Here is a 22,563-nt window from a genome sequence, read left to right as displayed (position 1 = left end):
ATAGGCGAGTTAACAACAGCGCGCCAGTCGTTTGTTTTTTTCGCTACGTGGCGCCAATTGGATATTCCAAGCGAAGCCAGGTCCTCCTCCACTTGGTCCTTTCAACGGAGTGGAGGTCTTCCTCTTCCTCTGCTTCCCCCCGGCGGGTACTGCGTCGAATACTTTCAGAGCTGGAGTGTTTTGGTCCATCCGGACAACATGACCTAGCAGCGTAGCCGCTGTCTTTTAATTCGCTGAACTATGTCAATGTCGTCGTATATCTCGTACAGATCATCGTTCCATCGAATGCGATATTCGCCGTGGACAATGCGCAAAGGACCATAAATCTTTCGCAGAACTTTTCTCTCGAAAACTCGCAACGTCGACTCATCAGTTGTTGACATCGTCCAAGCCTCTGCACCATATAGCAGGACGGGAATTATGAGCGACTTATATAGGTTGGCTTTTGTTCGTCGAGAGAGGACTTTACTTTTCAATTGCCTACTCAGTCCGAAGTAGCACCTGTTGGCAAGAGCAATCCTGCGTTGGGTTTCCAGGCTGACATTGTTGGTGGTGTTAATGCTGGTTCCTAAATAGACGAAATTATCTACAACTTCAAAGTTATGACTGTCAACAGTGACGTGAGAGCCAAGACGCGAGTGCGACGACTGTTTGTTTGATGACAGGAGATATTTCGTCTTGCCCTCGTTCACTGTCAGACCCATTTTCTGTGCTTCCTTGACCAGCCTGGAGAAAGCAGAACTAACGGCGCGGGTGTTGAGGCTGATGATATCAATATCATCGGCATACGCCAGCAGCTGTATACTCTTATAGAAGATGGTACCTTCTCTACTTAGTTCTGCAGCTCGAACTATTTTCTCCAGAAGCATGTTGAAGAAGTCGCACGATAGGGAGTCGCCTTTTCTGAAATCTCGTTTGGTATCGAACGGCTCGGAGAGGTCTTTCCCGATCTTGACGGAGCTTTTGGTGTTGCTCAACGTCAGTTTACACAGCCGTATTAGTTTTGCGGTGATACCAAATTCAAATGCTATACTTACCGATTGATTATATATGTACATATATATACATATGTGTATGTACTACTATAAATGAATATTATAAAATGTACATATGTATGTACATACATTCATACATGTTTTTCGCTTGCAAGCAAATTAGTTGAAAAACCAACAAGTTATTGTAATTTATTAACTGCACATACTTGTAATTATATTCAAGTGCTAGATAAATTAGTTTTGTTTAAAATATACATACAAACATAGTATTTTGAGTTGACTTGTACAAAAGTCTTCTCGCAAAAACAGTGAGTATGACCGTTTCAGGCGTAATGTGAACATGAGCCACCCGTATGCTTATTGAGAGCAAAGCGTTGCATAATGAGCATTGACTGGTGCATATTTACAGTTCTCCTACCTAAAGCAGCCACAAGTGGCAATTGAGCAGCACCGCGTTCGGAAGCAAAAGATAGATTACGCGCTCGGTTGACGTTATCACTTCTCCCATACTCGTATGAGCGACATTGAATGTGAATTGAAAGACGCGCAGCGCTTGATTACACAAAAGTCATGTAGTTCTAGCAGATCGACTACAAATACTTTGTACACTTTAGGTTGAGAAATAAAATTGTTCACAGTTTAGAGAAATGAAAGCAGTCAAACGGGAAGTACATTCAAAAATTGTCTAAGATTTGTTGACGTTCAATTTGAAACGACTATAGGAATATTTTCGCCCAACGGCGATTTTAGTAGTCAAACAGTACACAGACATAGTACATACACACATATGTGTGGAAAAAAAAGTAAAATATAAAATAATAATCCAAATTAATTGTAGCCGTGTGAAAAAACCAAACTAAAAGCTAACTTAGTGACAAAATGGTTTGCGTGACAGAGGATGCTTTCGGTACCACAATCAACCCGCTAACCAAGAAGGAAGTGGCAATCAGGCGCTTCACCATCACCAATGATCGCAGGATGTCGATGCAGGTGAGAGCACAAGAGCAAACGTCTAAAAATTTATGCGAATCGTTAATGCAATTGCTTTCAGTTGATAACCTTCGGCGCCACAATAACTTCACTAAAAGTGCCGGACTCGCATGGCATGGCAGAGGATATCACGCTCGGCTTCGATAATATCGAAGGTGAGGTTTTGTTATCGATAAGAGGTTGTTGATTTTCATATCTTGATCCTAGGTTACTTGACCGAGAATAATCCCTATATTGGGTGTTCAGTAGGTCGTGTTTGCAGCCGCGTTGGCAATGGCAACTTTATACTCGATGGGAAAAAGTACGAGGTTACTAAAAACTTCTTGGGAAAACACATGTTGCACGGTGGTACTCATGGCTTTAGCAAGGTCATTTGGGAAGTTGATCAAATTAGACCGGATGGTGTTGTTTTCAAGTTTACTTCGCCCGATGGTCATGAGGGCTTTCCTGGTGAAGTGATTGCCACTGCTACTTACACTATTACGGATGATAATTGTATGCGCTTTTGCTTTGAAGCAACCACCAACAAGCCAACACCGGTTAATATGACTAATCATGCATACTTCAATTTGGCGGGACATGTGAGTGAAATATCCATTGAATTATAATACCTACAACTATATAGGGAGCCAAAAAAACGAAAAAATCGCGCATGCGGGGAATGTTGTACAAATTACTCCGAACAACTTTGCCAAAGAGGCATCGTTTTCAAGCCAGCGATTTTTAAAAGCGACGTTTTTTATAGATCATAAACATTTCTTCGTCAGTGTTTGAGATATCTTAATTAAATTTATTGCTAATAATTTGTCGAAATCGGTCGGGTCGAAAAACTATATCACAAATCTATTGTTCAACCGATTGATCAGATTTTTAAAATTCGCAAAGATGATCAGAATGATCAGTATAACATTTCCCGCATAGGCAATTTAATAGTAAGGGAGTCGACCCGCTCTAATACTCACTTGTAAATATATTTAGAACGCAGGAAAGCAGGGTATGGCGGAACATATTTGTAAGATAAAGGCCGATTGTATAACCGATATGGACGAAGAAACGGTGCCCAATGGTCAGTTTATTAGTCTCGACAATCATCCATTGGACTTGCGTAAGCTGACAAATGTCGGAGAGGGTTTGAGAAAAATCTCTAAGATCGCCAAGGGTTACGACCACAATTACGTACTGAAGTACACACCGGGATGTATTGAGAAGCAAGCAAAGTAAGTATTCAAACAATTCGAGTGTATTTGTTGTTTAACTCAACAAGAGTGCATTCATTTCTCTTCATTAAAACCAATGGATCATTCATTTTATATGCCATATATGCACAAACTCACATGTTTTAGTGACGACACTGTTAAAATCAAAGGTGCATTTAAATATGAGATTCCATGATTTTAAACAATAAAGTTTTTACGAAGAAATTTTTAAAAATAGGACAACAGTACAAACGGATACATCAGAAAAGTGGATCCTCCTCAATCAAAAAATCCAGGTTCATTCGCTTAGAAAACTTTTAAGGGAAAAAATAGTTCTTAGCGTTAGGGTAATTTGTTATTGTGAAATAAAAATTATTAACAATTTTAAAAATTACCCTTGGTGTTACTTCATAAATTGTGTACGGAAATAGTGTTCGAAATGTCAAAGGATATACATATGTAAGTACATATGTATGTATGCAGTAGTTTTGGAGCTGAAATCGTGAGTTGTGGAGATAACTCTTTCAAGATTTGACATAAAACTTTCGTAAGACAGATATAATAAGAATAAACGTTAAGTTTGGCTGCACCAAAGCTAAAATACCCCTCACAACTGCATTTATGGCATAAAAAGAAATACATATAGTAAAGGGATATTTATTCTGATTGTCACGCTGATCATTTTTATACCCTGAACAGGGTATATTAAGTTTGTCACGAAGTTTGTAACACCCAGAAGGAATCGTCGGAGACCCTATAAAGTATATATATAAATGATCAGTATGTCGAGCTGAGTCGATTTAGCCATGCCCGTCTGTCTGTCCGTCGGTCTGTCTGTATATATACCAACTAGTCCCTCAGTTTTTAAGATATCGTTTTGAAATTTCGCAAACGTCATTTTCTCTTCAAGAAGCTGCTCATTTGTCGGAACGGCCGATATCGGACCACTATAACATATAGCTGCCATATAAACTGAACGATCGGAATCAAATTATTGTATGGACAACTTTCACATTTGACAAGATATATTCACGAAATTTGGTACATATTATTTTCTAAAGCAACAATGTAATCTTCGAAGAAATTGTTCAGATCGGTTAACTATAGCATATAGCTGCCATACAAACTGAACACATAGTTACTAACAGAAATGCACCTGTGAAGGGTATTTAGCTTCGGTGCAACCGTAGTTAACGTTTTTTCTTGTTTTAAGTACATACGTATGTCTTATATAGGATCTCAAACGTTTTCTGCTCAGGGTATAAAAATATTCGTAACTTCGTTAATTTAGCTATGGAAATAGTACATACTTTATAGAATATCTGACATTTCCTTCTTATCCTACAAAATGGCAAACTTAATATACCCCATTCAGGATATAAAAATGCAGTTGCTAGAATAGACTAAGTCAAAGTGCTTAATTTTAATTTGATTGGTTTACAATAAACGCATACATTTTTTCGCTTTTTAAGATAAAAGTTACAGCTTTAGAGATAAAATATTTAGAAAGTTATATGTATATTTTATAGGTGTTTTTTATTTCGTACAGAACTTAAAAGAAGTTATCTCATACTACTAGTGTCGATCGAGATATGGTCCTAACACTAACCCTGGAAGTCATCCATTTTTTATGATCAAAAGTATTTTAAGAGCGATTTTTTATTGTATGAAAATGTAGTCTAAACCAACTACATTAAAATGTTAGTAAGCTCTTAAGTTGTGAAAACGAATATGCACCAGTTGGGATGGTACATAAAGCTTACACTTTAAAGTAAGCAATAAAAGATGTTTCAAAGAATACCCCCATTTATACACAGTAATTGAAGCAATTCAATTCAACATATACCATTTTTCAGAGTATTCCATCCTCCAAGTGGTCGCTGCATGGAAATTTTAAGCAATCAGCCCTGTATGCACTTCTATACCGCGCACAACATGCCAGACTTGGAGGTTAGTATTTTAATGAACTTAACCACATTAGTCCTTCCCTTCATCAATCCCACTAAATTACTAACTTCCCCCTCACACCACATCCCACAAACATTAACATATGTAAATTGTTATGACAAATACTAAAAAAGAAAAGGGGTAAAAAGAAAGGTAACACGCAACCCATGATCATCGGCAAGGGGCGCAGTATGTACGAGAAGCACGGGTCATTCTGTATGGAAACACACTGGTTCCCGGACGCTGTGAATCACGTAAGTATATGCTAAATAATGACATACTTAGTATTATAGGAAATTATAAAAATAAACATCGTTTTTGAAAATTTTCAGGACAATTTCCCCTCCGTTATACTGAACCCCGGCGAGACTTACCAACACGTTTGCTTATTTAGATTTGGCGTTTACGACCCGAACTGCGAACGTCATGGCAACCAGTTATGCGGCTAAGTAACAGACAAGGGATTGAGAGCAGTGCTGCTCATCAGGCCTCATCCTAACACGGCTACAGGACAGTACTCGCGCATATCCACACACATGTACATACATCCATACATACATATATGTATATGTGTACAAAATTAGTTATGTTTTCATATACATAGTACGGATATATTCAAATCATTGCTGCAGTATATGAAAACTGTTCGACCTAAATTCCTTTGTAAATTAAAGAAATAAATTCTAAATTATTCACATATTTAAAAGTATTAAATATTTTATTTTATACCCTGGACAGGGTATATTAAGTTTGCCACGATGTTTGTAACATCCAAGAAAAAATGTCAGAGACTCTCAACTTTCAACAGAAACACGTTGCGCCAAATGTTTGCCCTGACTCTCCAGGTGCTCGGAGACAACTGACCAGCCACTCGTTCGTTAACTAGGAACGCATTTTACCCAATCCAGTCAGTGCGCGCATGCTCCTAAGTATAGTCGCGGCGGAAGAAAATCAGTCCTATTACTTTCCAGACAAACCCTGTACATATGTAAGTATATAAATGATCATCGTGACGAGATGAGTCGATTTAGCCATGCCAGTCTCTCTGCCCGCCTTTATATACGGTACCTAGAACCACAGTTTCTGACCGTATCGACCTGAAAATTTTAATTAGTTATTCTCTCACCAAGAAGGTGCATTTAGCGAAACCGATGATATCGGCCAACTATAGCATATACAAATGTAGCTTACACTTGGCGTAACCAAATTATTAACCAAAATCGCTTAGCGAAATGTATTAAGCACCCCTACCGACACTGTAAGGATGGATGAAACCGAATGATAGGCAGCGCACTTCCGGTTAAAAACTACTAAAAGTACGATAAAACTCGAGTTAGTACAAGAGGCCTTTATAGGATCCGGGATTAAAATAAGGCAATGGGCTTGACTCCGCTCACATTTAAGTGAAAACCTATGTATATCTCGGCACCTAATTGACCGATGACGATTAAATTTTGGTATGTTGCATTACATTGACATTCCTATGTTCCAGTGTAGATATATTTAAAATCCGAAATTTGACAACTACTCCTATTTCCCAAATAACACAATTTTAAATTACATCTGACTCTTTCACTATCAGGTATCAGCAGCAATGAATATGCATGCTTATATGTACATATATTTTGAAATAAAACTTTGCTTAAAGAATGTTACTTTATGCCCAAATATTGTCAAAATCAGACATCAATTATTCACGTCTCCACATACCATATATGTGGACGGAACTGGTGTCCATTGGCGAACACTCTTAAAAATTTGTGAGATGTGTTATTGAATTTCGGGGCAAATTCTTTTCTGATAAAATATACTTAACATAAATACATATTTTCGGTTCTGATAACAAAATGAGAGGATGGAGTCATGTGTAGAAGTTCATGCAAGTGAGGAAAGTTCTCTGATCGCCATTCACTTGGGAGTAGCCAGAAACGATTCTTTTAGATACTTACATATGGCTCAAGCAGCTCACGACTTTCGGACTTTGACTAAGTAACCTCTTTGTAACCTAAGAACATCCGTTTCAGGGCGAGCTAAAGTGAAAAGGCGACGCATACCCACCGCAGGGTTGTGCGCTGGGTTTGGGACCCGCCACGTAAAAAAACGCACCCAATGAAAAAGAACAACAAACGAATTAAGGAAAACGATTTGAGGGCATGCACCTGGAATGTCCCTTAATGGGGAAGGTGTCGCTGCCCAGCTGGTTGATGCCCTCGTTAGAGTGAAGGCTGGCATCACCGCCGTCCAAGAATGTGATGGACGGGACAAGGACAGAGACGAGTAGGTCCTTGTGGCATTTACTACAGTGGGCATATAAAGGAGCACAAATTTGGTGTGGGATTCGTGGTGGGAGAGAGACTGCGTCGCCGAGTACTATCATTTACTCCGGTGGATGAACGTCTAGCCACAATCCGCACCAAAGCGAAGTTCTTCAACATAACGCTAATCTGCTCCCACGCCCCGACGGCAGAATAGGACGATGTAATCAAAGATGCCTTCTATGAGCGCTTGGAGCGCACCTATGAAAGCTGCCCTCGCCACGATATCAAAATCGTGCTTTAACACCAGGGTGGGCAAAAAAGGTATATTTCACTACAGTCGGTAAATTCAACTTCCCACGATGAAATATCCCCCAATATTAAGTTTAAGTTAAGGTTGATCGACTTCGCTGTGGTCCGAAATATGGTTATCGGTAGTACTAGATTCCAGCATAACAAAATTTATCAAGCTACCTGGCTGTCTCCGGATCGAAAAACAGACAACCAGATCGCTCATGTTGTGATAGACGGAAGACACGTCTGCAGTGCTTTAGATGTGCGTGCGCTCCAAGGTCCTAACATCGACTCGGACCACTATCTTGTGGCAGCCAAGATTCGATTTTGCTTATGTGCAGCAAAAAAACGCACGCCAACAAACACAAGGAAGGTTCGACATCGAGAAACTGCAAACACAACACACAGCAAAACGATTTTCTACTCGATTTGCACTCCTGCTCTCTAAGAGCACTCGTCAACAACTCGGTATAAGAGAACTGTGGGACGGCATTTCAAGATCCTTACGTACAGCTGCAACCAAAATTATTGGTTTTCGGGAAATGCAAAAAAACAGCTGGTACGATGAGGAGTGCCGTGTCCAAGCGGAGAGAAAATAGTCTACCTACCTCGCAACGTTACGATCGACCACAACACGTGCGGGATGGGATAGATACCGAGAGTTGAACAGGGAAACGAGACGCATTTGCAGACAGAGGAAGAGAGAGCCCGAAATGCGTGAGTATGAAGAGCTTGACAAGCTGACCGAATCATACTCTTGTAGAACCCAAATAGATGAACTAGTAACCGATGCCCAGTGCATACTAAAATTATGGAGGGAACACTCCTCCAGCCTGCTAAATGGCACTGAAAGTACAACGTCAGGAGAAGGCGAACCCGATTCCCCAATCGATGACAATAGAGCAGGCGTTCCATTTCCCGAACGTGAAGAAGTTCGAATGGCAGAAGAACAACAAAGCGGCAGGGCCCGATGGATTGCCGGCTTTTCACGCACGACACCGAAGAACTGATAAGGAGCATGCATCAGCTTCTTTGTAAAATATGGCCGCACGATAGCATTCCCAACGATTGGAATTTAATTATGCTCTGCCCAATCCACAAAAAGGGACACCCCACAATCTGCGCCAACTACCGTGGGATAAGCCTACTCAATATCGTGTATAAGGTTCTATCGATCTTACTGCGTGAAAGATTAAAGCCCACCGTCACCTTATTAGTATGGCTTTAGACCTGGAAAATCAACAACCGATCAGATATTCATCATGCGCTAAATCTTGGAAAAGACTCGTGAAAAGAGAATCGACACACACCACCTCTTCGTTGATTTCAAAGCTGCTTTCGACAGCACGAAAAGGAGCTGCCTTTATGCCGCGATGTCTGAGTTTGGTATCCCTGCAAAACTAATACGGCTGTGTAAGCTGACGTTGAGCAACATTAAAAGCTCCGCCAGGATCGGGAAGGACCTCTCCGAGCCGTTCGATACCAAACGAGATTTCAGACAAGGCGACTCTCTTTCGTGTGACTTCTTCAACTTACTTCTGGAGAAAATAATTCGAGCTGCAGAACTTAATCGAGCAGGTAAAATCTTGTATAAGAGTGTACAGCTGCTAGCGTATGGCGATGATATTGATATCATCGGTCTCAACACCCGCGCCGTTGGTTCTGCTTTCTCCAGACTGAACGAGAAAGCAAAGAAACTGGGTCGAAATATCTCCTGTCATCAAACAAACAGTCGTCGCACTCGCGACTTGGCTCTCACGTCACTGTTGACAGTCATAACTTTGAAGTCGTAGATAGTTTCCTCTATCTGGGAACCAGTATAAACACCACCAACAATGTCAGCCTGGAAATCCAACGCAAGATAACTCTTGTCAACAGGTGCTACTTTGGACTGAGCAGGCAATTGAGAAGTAAAGGCCTCTCTCCACGAACAAAAACTAAACTCTATAAGTCACTCATGTGGTGCAGAGGCTTGGACGATGACAACAACTGATGAGCCGACGTTGCGAGCTTTCGAGAGAAAGGTTCTGTGAAAGATTTATGGTCCTTTGCGCGTTGGCCAGGGCGAATATCGCATTCGATGGAACGATGAGCTGTATAGGATATACGACAGCGAATTAAAAGACAGCAGCTATACTGGCTAGGTCATGTTGCACGAATGGACGGAAACACTCCAGCTCTGAAAGTATACGACACAGTACCCGCCGGGGGCATCAGAGGAAGAACTCTGCTCCATTGGAAAACCAAGTGGAGAAGGACCTGGCTTCGCTTGGAATATCCAATTGGCGATACGTATCGAAAAGAAGAAACGACTGGCACGCTGTTGTTAACTCGGCTATAATCGCGAAAGCGGTGTCTACGCCAGTAAAGAAGAAGAAGATAACAAAATGCATGTCACTGTCAATATACTTAACACAAATATTTTCGAATTTCCGGTTTACTTTATACAGCATATTTCGGTCAATAAGAGAGTGAAAATAAGAGAGAGTGTTTTAATAATAACAATGTATCTTTGTATCTAAAATTGATTAAATCGGGTGAAAACTTGCCCTAGCCTAGCCAAACTAATATCGCGAGTTGGCCGGTTGAAATTCAGGGAAAATATTATTTGTACATATGTATGTACATATGTACACATATGGCTTGTTAATTGTATGTGGTGTTACCAGAAATTGATCAATACAGCCCTTATACCACATACGTACATACTTATATCTTATATGAAACACTATTTCGGTATGTCCGCGCATAACGTCCGAACCACAGCATGGAAAGATGTGATAATTTTTCCTTTAGTCCTGGAGAAGGTCCTAACGGCGGCTTTTTTTTTTTAATCACCCTCGATTTCGCAATTTTTTAAATACATAAGCATATATGTATGTATATTTATAACTCAAGAACAGCTGAACGGATTTGACTTAAATTGGTGATGAGGTAGCTTGAAACTTCGGGACGTGCATAAGCTACTTTCTTTCGTTTTATGTTAAAAGCCAAAACAACTCACAAACAAAGAAAATTACACATATATCAAGACATAAGCATGCGTTCAATATTCGTGTAGGAATCATTTCAAAATTTGGATACTTCAAACAAAAAAAAAATAACATCACACAGCTACTGACAGGCTATAGAAATGTTTGTTTACTTTCGAAATCATTGAAGTTTGTGATTGTGTGCTTGGAAACTTCGTGGCCGTATTTTGATCGATATTATTAAAGTTCCTGATTGTGTATTTGGAAATTTTCATCAATTATATGTAATTAACATGCCTACGAAAAGGAAAAGGTCACAATCAAGGAACACTTCTTAGGCCAAGAGAAACAAGAAATCGTAAGAAGACGAGGATGAAGAACAAAATGAAAGACGACTTTTAAACATAAGAGACAGAAGAACAGCAGTAAGGCTGAGCCAGCCCGAATTGGGATCATAGAGGTTTGAATTTCGATATGCAAAAATATGTGTTCAATTATGATCCTATGTAGAGTTGAATATAATTTACATTCAAAAGTCAATATTGGTCATATGGATGTGATTTGCTTATATTGTAATGCGGAAAGAATTCTAAACGATGCCCAGGAATCTGCTGCCGCAACGGAAGGTGTCTGCCAACACTTCGTGAGCCACCTGGGTCGCTGTTAAGTTTGACGTACAACTCTTGCTTACAAATGACATCTTTTGGAGCAACTAAAGTAGTAACAGAAGAAAGGTATATGCCTACATTCAAAATTCAAGGACAGATTTGCCATCGAGTAGGATCGCTGTTATCTGAACCTGATTAGAATCCGCAATATTTACAGATACATATATTTTACAGGATGTTCAGACTGTTCAAAGTTGTGGGAGCATTCCAGGCGTAAACCGCGGTATTGTGGGCGTTTTACAACAAATGCTACATGACAGAAACAGCTACTCATGTTTACGAATGCTCTTGAAGGAATGCACAATAATGATTATAAAATGTTCATAAGAGCAGACAAAACACCAGTGGGAGACCACAAACGACGCTACAATGCACCAACATCAAACGAAGTTGCAACTATGATTGTCGGCAATGAGTTTGATAAAAGGGATTTTGTTCTTCACAAACAAAGTAACAGCGTACATCCGAAAATCACCGGTCATATGACGCTCTGCAATACCCGTTGCTTTTTTAGACGAAAATGGATACAATTTTAACGTGTATCAAATTGACTCTGTAACACATGCACCCACTAACAAGAAAGTTTCAGCAATGAATGTTTACGCTTATCGCATAATGATAAGAAAAGGTCATCATCAACTTTTACGTTGTGGACGATTTTTGCTACAGTTTTTAGCCGACATGTACGCAAGAATTGAAAGTGAGCGTCTTTTATTCTTAAGAATGAATCAAAAGAAATTCCGTGCAGAAGAATTCGTTCACCTCCAAGATGATGGGAATGCAGAAGATATTGGGCAAATGGTAATTCCACCTTGCTAATTTACTTACGTAAGAAATATTCGGTGAAGTTAGATGCTTCATGTGCACGATTGAGTGGCAGAAAACATGCCCAACGGGATATGGTGGACATTGGTAAGCGAGCACGGTAAACGATGCAGCATGATTGTACCGCTTACTCCGACCGATGAAAATTAACACGGCGATGTCCTACGAAAAGTAACAGTTCACCACTTTCGCTTACCATAGGGACGAAGAATTTTTCGATGCCAAAGTCAATAGTAGAATAGAAAAAATTGCATATTAATTTTGCTTTATTTATGAAAATACACGTATGAATTTCATTATGAAAATAAGTATTTATGTACATATAAAAAGAATGGTTTTCTTTTAATTTTGTGGCTGAGCATCTTTTCGTTTTTTTTTTTCAAGCAACGAGACTTAAAGAAAGGCCCTTTGGCGAGTCTGATGCTTCTTTGAGTTTGGTGAACACATCCGATTCGGTGAAGCCTTCTACTTTTACACATTCTACAAAAAGAGTTGAAACCGTATGTACATATGTAATTATAAATTTCCAACAATGATAAAAACGCGAAAATCTTACCAAATAGTAACGCATTAAAGTGCTTCACTTTCTCCATTTTTAATTAGTCTTCTTATATGCCTTTTTCGAGAATATTAATATTATTTCTTTATTCAAAGTTTAAACACAAAATTAAACTAAATTTTTAATTAAAATAGCAGCTCACCTAAACACAACCAACTTTCTGCAAATTTTCTTCAAATGCTCCTCGATTTGACGAAATAATGAAAATTTATTATTTACTTACATATAAATTTAATTTCATCAACTTGTATTTGTTCACTCTTTAAAGAAAAATGTAAGCGGTGTGCCATTATCCCGCTGGGTGTTTTCCACAATCGCACATTCTTATCTGGGTAAAAGAAAAAAATCATTCTGATCACATTGACACGATCATCTCACCAGAACTTCCTGACAAAGAAACAGATCCGCTCTTATTTAAAGTCGTTAGCACAACCATGATCCACGGTTCTTGCGGTACATTCAATACTACCTCGCCATGTATGAAAGATGGACAGTGCACGAAAAAATAAACACATGTGTGCTTTCAAACGTGAAGACGGGGGACACGTGGCAGTTGTAGACATAAAACAGAGGGAAGTGCACGTTGACAAAAGATGGGTAGTACCATATAATCCTCTGCTTTTCAACCTCATATTAACGTTGAATATTGCAACTCTGTGAAATCAATAAAATATATTTGCAAATACATTAACAAAGGGAGCGACATGATAATCGGTGTCACTAACGAAAATGATGAAATAAGTTTAAATCAAATGGGGCGATACATATCTCGTAATGAAGCAATTTGGAGAATTTTGGGCTTTTCCATTCACGACCGTCATCCAACCGTCCTCCATATTGCCGTGCACCTCGAAAACGGCCAAAGCATTTCATTTATAGTTCAGAATGCTGGCTACACAATTAGCAGCAAATACTACACTAACAGCTTTTTTATACTCTCGCAACAAAGTTGCTAAGGAGAGTATTATAGTTTTGTTCACATAACGGTTGTTTGTAAGTCCTAAAGCTAAAAGAGTCAGATATAGGGTTATATATACCAAAGTGATCAGGGTGACGAGTAGCGTTGAAATCCGGATGTCTGTCTGTCCGTCCGTCCGTCAGTGCAAGCTGTAACTTGAGTAAAAATTGAGATATCATGATAAAACTTGATACACGTATTCCTTGGTTCCATAAGAAGGTTAAGTTCGAAGATGGGCAAAATCGGCCCACTGCCACGCCCACAAAATGGCGGAAACCGAAAAGCTATAAAGTGTCATAACTAAGCCATAAATAAAGATATTAAAGTGAAACTTGACACAAAGGATCGTATTAGGGAGGGGCATATTTGGACGTAATGTTTTTGGAAAAGTGGGCGTGGCCCCGCCCCCTACTAAGTTTTTTGTACATATCTCGGAAACTGCTATAGCTATGTCAACCAAACTCTATGGAGTCGTTTCCTTCAGGCATTTCCATATACAGTTCAAAAATGGAAGAAATCGGATAATAACCACGCCCACCTCCCATACAAAGGTTATGTTGAAAATCACTAAAAGTGCGTTAACGGACTAACAAAAAACGTCAGAAACACTAAATTTTACGGAAGAAATTGCAGAAGGAAGCTGCACCCAGGCTTTTTTTAAAAATTGAAAATGGGCGTGGCGCCGCCCACTTATGGACCAAGAACCATATCTCAGGAGCTACTAGACCGATTTCAATGAAATTCGGTATATAATATTTTCTTAACACCCTGATGACATGTACGAAATATGGGTGAAATCGGTTCACAACCACGCCTTCTTCCAATATAACGCTATTTTGAATTCCATCTGATGCCTTCTCTGTATAATACGAGTATAAACATTAGGAACCAATGATGATAGCGGAATAAAACTTTACAAAAATACGGTATTTGAAAAATATGTAAATGACGTATTATGAAATCTCGATTATCACTTTACCATGCGAGAGTATAAAATGTTCGGTGACACCCGAACTTAGCCCTTCCTTACTTGTTTAAATTACTTATGTGCAGAAGATCCGTTTGCTAAGACGTTGTTGTATCCAGAAGTTTTGCAGTACTACACGTGGAATGCATCAAAAAAAGAAGCAATTCTATCAAGGGAAACAAGGTGCTGAAGATTTTATGCTCCCGGCCGGGTATACGCGGTATATCCTAATAACGCTGAATGTTTTTTTATTTACGAACAACAACAAAGCTTCGATAGACATAGAAGGCACATTTTGGCTACAACTACATGGACCGATTTCGCCAACAAGATATGTCATAGACGTTGCAGATACTGATGTTATACGTGAGACCAATTACAATCACGAAGAACTATTCCGATTCGTGGAAACAAATGAACCTCTTCTAATAGAAGATCAGAAAATTGCATACCAACGCATACTTGGTAGAATAAGAAATAATGAGTGAGGCACTTTTTTCCTTGACGCACCGGGAGGAACAGGTGAAACTTTTCTCATAAATCTTATACTTGCAAAAGTTAGAAAAACAGCCAACATACTCTCTTTGCTCGCGGTAGAACTGCTCACTCAGCACTCAAATTACCCCTGAATATTTGCAGTTTTCGAAAAAAAATCTCTGGACAAGCTACAGTTCCGAAAACGTGCAAAATCATCAATTGGCATAAATGCACTATGGCACACAAAAAAAGTCTGAATGCTTTAAACATAACTCTGCAAGATCGGAGAGGACAGGACACGACGATGGAAGGAGCACTCTTGCTGCTCGCTGGGGATTTCCGCAAAACTCTCCCTGTATTTCCAAAAGGGACGGCAGCAGATGAAATTAATGCGCCCTCAAATCTCTATTTTTTAATGGAGTCGAGTTGGAAAATTGGCACTATCAACAAGTATGGAAATTACACAGTAACATTCCCAGACAAATTCTGCAACTTGACTGAGTCGATAGATGATGTAGTTAATAGCGTTTTTCATGATATCGATGCGAATTTTACATATCACGCGAGTTATATCATAATCTAACCACTCTATAAGAACATATCCACACACTCCACACTCCTAATTCCACATTCCTGATCCACACTTCAAAACTTTCCACATTCCACTTCCCACGATCCCAGCCAAGAACATAAAAAAAAAATAACGGTATATTTAAAATAGCAAGCGTTTGTTTACGAACAGTCTGAAGCAAGATTTCGAATAAAAAGTTCGCGGTGCCACGCCAATCATCCAATTTTTACCCCGGTCCCTATAAAGCTTTGTCACACCAACCTGATGGCAAATGTTTGCGTCTCTTTCGCATTTAGTTATTGATTTATCGCGCTTTTAGTAGTTTTGAATAGTACCGTTATATAGGGAGTGAGCGGGGTTTTCATTCGATCTCATTCATTTTCACACTATCGATAGGAGTAATATTTGTGCTGAACGAACTCAGGTGTTGTAGCTTTGGCTACTGCGATCTTCTGTGTCAAATTACGGCTTTATATCTTTATAGCTTAGTTATAGCACTTTTTATATTTTTGGTTAATGGCGAATTGTGGGAGTGGCAGTAAATGATCTCATATTTTTTCTGTTTAACCATGTATACCAAATTGTAGTATGGTGTAGTCAGCAAAAGTTACCAAAAATCGATATAAGGTGAATTTAACTTACCGTGATTAATAAAAACTTATTAGCAAACAAAAAACTTCTTAGTCTTTAAAACAAAACGAACTTTATCAAAAACTTAATAAAATTTACATGAAAACAGATTACCACAATTTTTTTTTTTTTAATTGAATGATGTTGACATTTAAATTGAATTACGTTTACATTCGTTACGCGCGTTTTTTAAAATATGCAAAATGAAATGTATAATATTTCTTAATATTTTTTTCCATAAGAACCTTGTACAGAATATTAGAAAACTACAAAAAAAAATCAGCCAAATCGGTTCAGCCACTCACGCGTGATGCCGTGACAATGCATGCGTTGTCCTGCGTGAAATTATGTGTTTTGATATGAAAAAAAAAAGTTGAATTTACGTTGTGTTAAAAATCATTTATTTTCGATTTTTCTTAATTTTTTTCAATGTAACGCAGTTTGATAAGCAACATTTTTTGGTTTCTATTTCGGTGCGTAAATGTACAGAGAAGATGGTTTTCCAACTCGGGAAAACGCCACGTTTAATGTGCGCGTACCCATGCAATCGTAGTTACGATAATTTGGCCAATTTGGCATAAACATTCGAGATGAGTTCATATTTCGTTGAAGTGAATTGACAAAAGGGAGGTGGAATTGATATCAAACCACTGGAACCGAAATTTGCCTTTATCCAATTCTTAACGAATACGATGTAAAATGTCTTCGGTAATGTACTTTTGTTCGTGTTCCATAATTGACGCGGATTTGAAGGCTGATACATATGTCGAAATGACCATCGCGAAAAAAGTGTGCGCAATGACTCAAATGAAACTGAACGACGTACATTTATTAATAGCAACCGAAGGTATTAGCAATCGTAGTTTTTCGGGTGGATTATGTAAATTCGTTCTAAGGAATTAGTTGAGAACACACCTGGATGTCAATCTATTGGTTGGCCTTGCTTTCTGCGTACTTATTTCTTCGGCGATGCATTCCATGCATAATATCAAGGCGTTTCCAAATAGAGCAATGTTCTCACAAACGAATCACTGACGCCAGTTGAGAAAAAACTCGTCAATGTAAATTTTGTTGTTGGAAGTGTTTCCGCTGACGTACTGTATTCTCTGGGTTGAAAAACACTCTTTAGCCATTCTCCAAATGGACTGCGAAACGCACAACAGTCGGAAAAGTCGATTTCACCAAACTACAATATCAAACATTGGCATGAGTTTTGAATGTGAATTAGACAAAATTGGCGAATACGGTACGATCCATATGTTGTCGACTTCGATATTCACTACTCTAAGTTGAATGGTAAATGTCCTGCCATTGTCGTCTGATGAGCTACGACGATAGAGTGAATATCCATCATTTCCAGTTTGCGTTTCCGAAAGAAAAGCACGTGGATAGTGTTTCGTGCATTTATTGCAAGTGGGATTGTGGTGTCCGCAAGGTTCATGAACCATATTGGTTTTCATCACTTCGTAGAATAATGGACCTTTCTCTGCATGAGGAATTTCCGCAGAAATGATTTCATCAATTTGATCTGGTGTAACCACCATCCACCATCCACCATTCAAATAAGAATGTGTGCGTGCGGCAAACCTCTTTTTTGCAACTCAACAGAGTACATCCAGCATCTGACTGCACCATACTTGTATATACATACGTTGCTTCAAGATAAAGTCCATCCTTGTTTGAAAAATCTTGATGACTTAATTCCACACATATGTCATCACATCCTGGGAGTCTCATGTAGTTCATGTGTCTTGGGCTGCCATACGTTGATGACAAAAAGGACGCCGACCGATATTAGCGCGATGTCTTCGTTGCTTGGTAACAAATTTCAATCTGTAATTGATCACTTCGTTTGAAACACACATAAATTTTTCACTGAATAATTTTCAATAATTTTTCTTTTAAATAGCCGGAATAAAAAAGCAAGCGACCGAAATTGAACGATTCAAATAATTTACAAATCAAAATATTGAAAAACAAAACAAAAAAGAATTGTATGAAAAGTCACTTTTTGGAAATATCCAATTTTTCGACTTTTCCTTATGAAAAGTATATGTTTTTTTATATCTAACCCTTTCCAGATCCACAGCGAACAACTTCTGATTTCATGAAGATTGGTTCCGCCGTTCTCGAGCGTTAGCGTTACTAACAAACAAACAATCATTTTTACTTACATATGTATGTATGTGCATATGTACATATATACAAAATAAAGCATTTGTATGGGAAAAAGAAAAGGGCTGTTTTAGGGCTTTTCCGGCAACTTTCGTAATTTTTTCTTACATAAGAACCTTCTCCTAATGATAACAAATACAACAAAAAAACAATCAGCCAAATCGGTTCAGCCATTCACGCGTGATGCCGTGACAACGAAAACGGTTTCATTTTTATATATAAGATAAGCAACCGTTTCGTACAAAAATTAGTGGAAATGATCCGCTATTTTTTAAGAAGCACATTTTTAAAGTCACAATAAATATAATCTCTGAAGGTATTTTTTTGATGTAAAGATATTCAATAGAAACTATTTAAAGTAAATGAAAACATACATACTTTTAAAAATATTTCGTAGTTTTTAAGTTTTTTTTAAAATTACTATATAAAATTTATGCAATTTTAAGATTAAAAGTTTTATAATTGGCTTTACTACCGCATTGAGGTTTCTGTAACCAATTTAATTTGTACATAAGCATTACCCGTTTAAAGTTAAATTAACTTTTTATATGTTAACCAATTTTTACTTATCTAAAATTGAAGAGAATTCATAGCTTTAGTGAATATGAATTCATCAGAGCCGCAATTTTTCCTGTTCCACGGTGAATGCTATTTTGTTGAAGTTTCCCATGTGTTCATTAATTCCAGTCACTGCTACTTTAGGAAACTTGTCACAGCTGTGGCCAGTGATTTTTAAGTAGCAGTGACAAAATCACAGGTACTGAAATATTTGTCATCTCTAATTCCCGACTTTTTTTATATTCATTTTAAATGAGCGTTAAAATGACCTCTTCTGCCCCCCATCCATTAATCCACAAAAAACTCGAAAATTTGTCTATTTTACATCGTTTGGACATCTAGGACTAGAGCAGTCATTAAAATTTTTTGGAGACGTTCAATTAATCCCTTCAAGAGTTTCCATTCCCCTATATGCACTGAGTGTAGGAATCCAATGCAGGTCGAAGAGCACAACCAATCCAAGTTAGGATGGGTTTGGAGGTGCAATACGAAACCATCAAAAATGAAAGGTGCGAAAGTTTGTCGCCTTTATATTTATGTAAATCCTGCACAGGATACATTTTTTGATGGTAATTGTTACAGATTAGCGCCTAAGGAAATCTTGGCGATAATTTGTTGCTTTGTCAAGAAAGTTAACGTGATGACTGTCCACGGTCACCTTAATAACTGGCGGAAACAAAATAACGAGTCTTCCCTAAGTTGTGGAACTATAGTAGATTACTACAGTTACCTTAGGGAAGTAGCCGAAGTTATACAGTTACTCACAAAAATGAGTATACACAGGAGTTCGTAAAAGAAATACACATACTATGGAAAATTTAGTGGATAGATACAGTGCATCACAAAAATAAGTATGCACTGTGTTTATCCGTTTTGTTTTCAGAAAAAATGCCGCAGAACTAATAACAATATCAATTTTTTTATTTTTTTTCAGTTATTTCATATTTTAGTTAAACGCAATAGCAAAAAACAGAAACTTAAATTAATAATTTTTCAAATTAGAGAAAAAAAGGCTTAAATAGCTAAAAATTACATCACTAAAGTATGTATGCAATAGTAATACATTCCAAAGAAAAAGTTCCAACGGTTTTATTTTTGAGCTTTGATGGGCTGTTAATATTTTATTGGATAGCTTTTGGATTTTTTTATTGCATTCAATCCGGATGGCATGGACTTTACCAGTTTTTGGGTCACTGAAGTTGGAATCTTGCCCCACTCTTCGATTAAAGCAGATATCAAAGATTCTTTGCTGGTTATTTGGTGTCTTCTGATATTTCTCTCTCTAAAATGACCCAAATGTTCGATAGGGTTCACATCAAGAGATTGGGTTGGTGTTTTTAATTGTTTGGAGTCTTGTAAAGTAGCAATTCCTTAACAATGTAAGCGGAGCGTTTTGGATTATTGCCCTGTTGGAAGACAAATGATCCTTCAAGTCCCAATTTGGCCGCACTATCGTTTAAATTCGATATTAATATATTAAGGTGATAATATTTGTTTATTTTATGCTCAATGAATACAAGATTCCTTACACCAGTTGGTGCCATGCACCCCCAAACCATGAGCGACCTACCAACATGTTTTACCAAGGCAGCCATATTCCGTGAATCAAGCTCAGTATTTACTTTTCTCCATACTTTTTCATGTCCATCTGATCCAAAAATGTATAATTACTTTCATCTAAGAAAATAACAGAATTCCAGAAATATTCTCTATGTTTACTTTCGTGCTTTCACAAAGTTTAATCTTTTTTGTCTGTTAATGTTGCTTATGAATGGCTTTTTACGGACATTACGACCATGCGAACCTGTATCATACAGCACTTGACTATTAGTTTGAGGATGGCAGGTTTTACTGGTCTCATTTTTAATTTCAGTTCGCACTTTTGGAACACTTTACTTCAGATTAGCCTGTATCTTGTGTGTGATAATGTACCGATCCTTGTCGTCCAGATCTTTCCTTATTTTTTGTATTGACCTCTTTTTTGTATTTTTCTACTATTTTTTGAATATTAGAATTACTTTTATTTATTAGTTTTCCAATTTGCCTCTGACTTTTGTTTTCTTTACATAGTTTTATAATAGCACCTTTCAAATTTTGTGATAGTTCCTTGACGGGCGGCTCCATGATCAAAATGTAATTGCAATTAACGATGAAATTTAATGAAAACTTCGGAAAATTATTATTTTATAAAAAAAAACAATACTTATTGCTTCAAAACGTATAAACACTGTGTATCAATCGAAACAATACTGAAATGGTAAACTGCATACTTATTTATGTGACATGATTTTCGCTTTTTACAGAGAAAATCTAACGGTTTTTAATAACGGAATATGTCAATGATATAAATTTGTCATATTCGTGAAGGCAATATTATGAGTAGTTGTTTTTGCAAAAAAAAAACAAAATACGCCAATATATAGTGCATACTTATTTCTGTGATACACTGTATGTATGCATTTTTTTGATGCACATTTGGAAATAGAAATCTTAGTAACTATAATTCTACATTTTTTCTTAACATTAACCAAATACTTAAACAAAAAACTAAATTCATTGATAAAATTGGGTCACAAAATTGAGTATACATTTGCATTTTATATGTGGCATCTCTAGTTATCTTTTTACAGTTATGTGATCACGCTCGTATTTAAATACGTTTCAAAGTTTTTGTGTTGTATTATCGTTAGATACGCAATTTATTGTATTTTGTGCATTCTTTTCGCCATGGCTGGTACTAGGAAGGAGACAACCATTGAAATAAGGGAATTAGTGATAAAATTGTGCTGTGAAAGTAAATCGTACAGACAAATTGGTCAAATTATTGGTAGACCCCATTGCACAGTCCAAAAAATAATAAATAAATGGAGATATGAAGGAACATTGCGAAATTCCGGTGGGAGAGGCAGAAAAAAAATTTTGACTGATGTTGATGAGCGTAATATTGTACGTAAATTGGAATTAAACCCAAAGATAAGTGTTCCCAAATTAACGGTTGAAGTGTCAAAAACAATAAATAAAGAAATATCAACTGAAAAAGTTCGTCGTGTTCTTCGAAAAAATAATTTACATGGTCGGATAGCACGTAAAAAGACATTTATCTCTATCGTAAATAAGAAAAAAAGGCTTGAATTTGCTAAAGCTCATGTTGATAAGCCTTTAAGTTTCTGGGAAAGTGTAATGTTCACTGACGAAACAAAAATTAACATTTGGGGATCTGATGGACGACAAGTTGTATGGAGAAAGCCAAACACGGAGCTAAGAAGTAAAAATTTAGTTGGAACAGTGAAACATGGCGGTGGTTCAGTTATGCTGTGGGGGTCTATGGGAGCTAATGGAGTGGGCACCATGCAATTTATTGAATGCAACATGACCAAGGAGATTTATTTGAATATCCTGAAGTCAAATTTACGTACAAGCATGGAGAAAATAAAGCTTCCGTCAGTGTTTTGGTCCAACAAGACAACGATCCAGAACACACAGCGATGATAGTTAAAGAATGGTTGCTTTATAACGCTCCAAAACA

The 22,563-nt window shown here is 37.7% G+C and overlaps 1 protein-coding gene across 2 annotated transcripts; it reads left to right on the top strand.

Moving 5' to 3' along the window:
• The first annotated feature begins 1,511 nt into the window (after window positions 1-1,511).
• LOC126755239 (galactose mutarotase-like) lies at window positions 1,512-5,834 on the top strand. 2 transcript variants are annotated; one of them, XM_050467661.1, is made up of 7 exons: window positions 1,512-1,985; window positions 2,047-2,140; window positions 2,193-2,566; window positions 2,964-3,202; window positions 5,038-5,131; window positions 5,263-5,382; window positions 5,461-5,834. In XM_050467661.1, exons 1-7 carry the CDS (start codon window positions 1,875-1,877, stop codon window positions 5,575-5,577), a joined length of 1,149 nt encoding a protein of 382 aa, XP_050323618.1. In that variant the 5' UTR covers window positions 1,512-1,874; the 3' UTR covers window positions 5,578-5,834. The 2 variants fall into 2 exon arrangements, with proteins under 2 accessions (XP_050323618.1, XP_050323619.1); XM_050467662.1 differs by having other exon boundaries at window positions 1,519-1,985; window positions 5,278-5,382.
• The last annotated feature ends 16,729 nt before the right edge of the window (window positions 5,835-22,563 follow it).

Source organism: Bactrocera neohumeralis, chromosome 4 (assembly GCF_024586455.1).
Source record: "Bactrocera neohumeralis isolate Rockhampton chromosome 4, APGP_CSIRO_Bneo_wtdbg2-racon-allhic-juicebox.fasta_v2, whole genome shotgun sequence".
In the NCBI taxonomy this organism is placed as follows: Eukaryota; Metazoa; Arthropoda; class Insecta; order Diptera; family Tephritidae; genus Bactrocera; species Bactrocera neohumeralis.
This window is presented reverse-complemented; position numbering and strand designations above follow the sequence as displayed.

Excerpts from the sequence above, each read along its gene's own strand:
- LOC126755239 (XM_050467661.1), top strand. The coding sequence starts at position 1,875 with ATGGTTTGCGTGACAGAGGATGCTTTCGGTACCACAATCAACCCGCTA. Across the intron at positions 3,203-5,037 it reads TGTATTGAGAAGCAAGCAAA|AGTATTCCATCCTCCAAGTG; the intron begins GTAAGTATTCAA and ends ACCATTTTTCAG. Across the intron at positions 5,132-5,262 it reads ACAACATGCCAGACTTGGAG|AAAAGGGGTAAAAAGAAAGG; the intron begins GTTAGTATTTTA and ends ATACTAAAAAAG.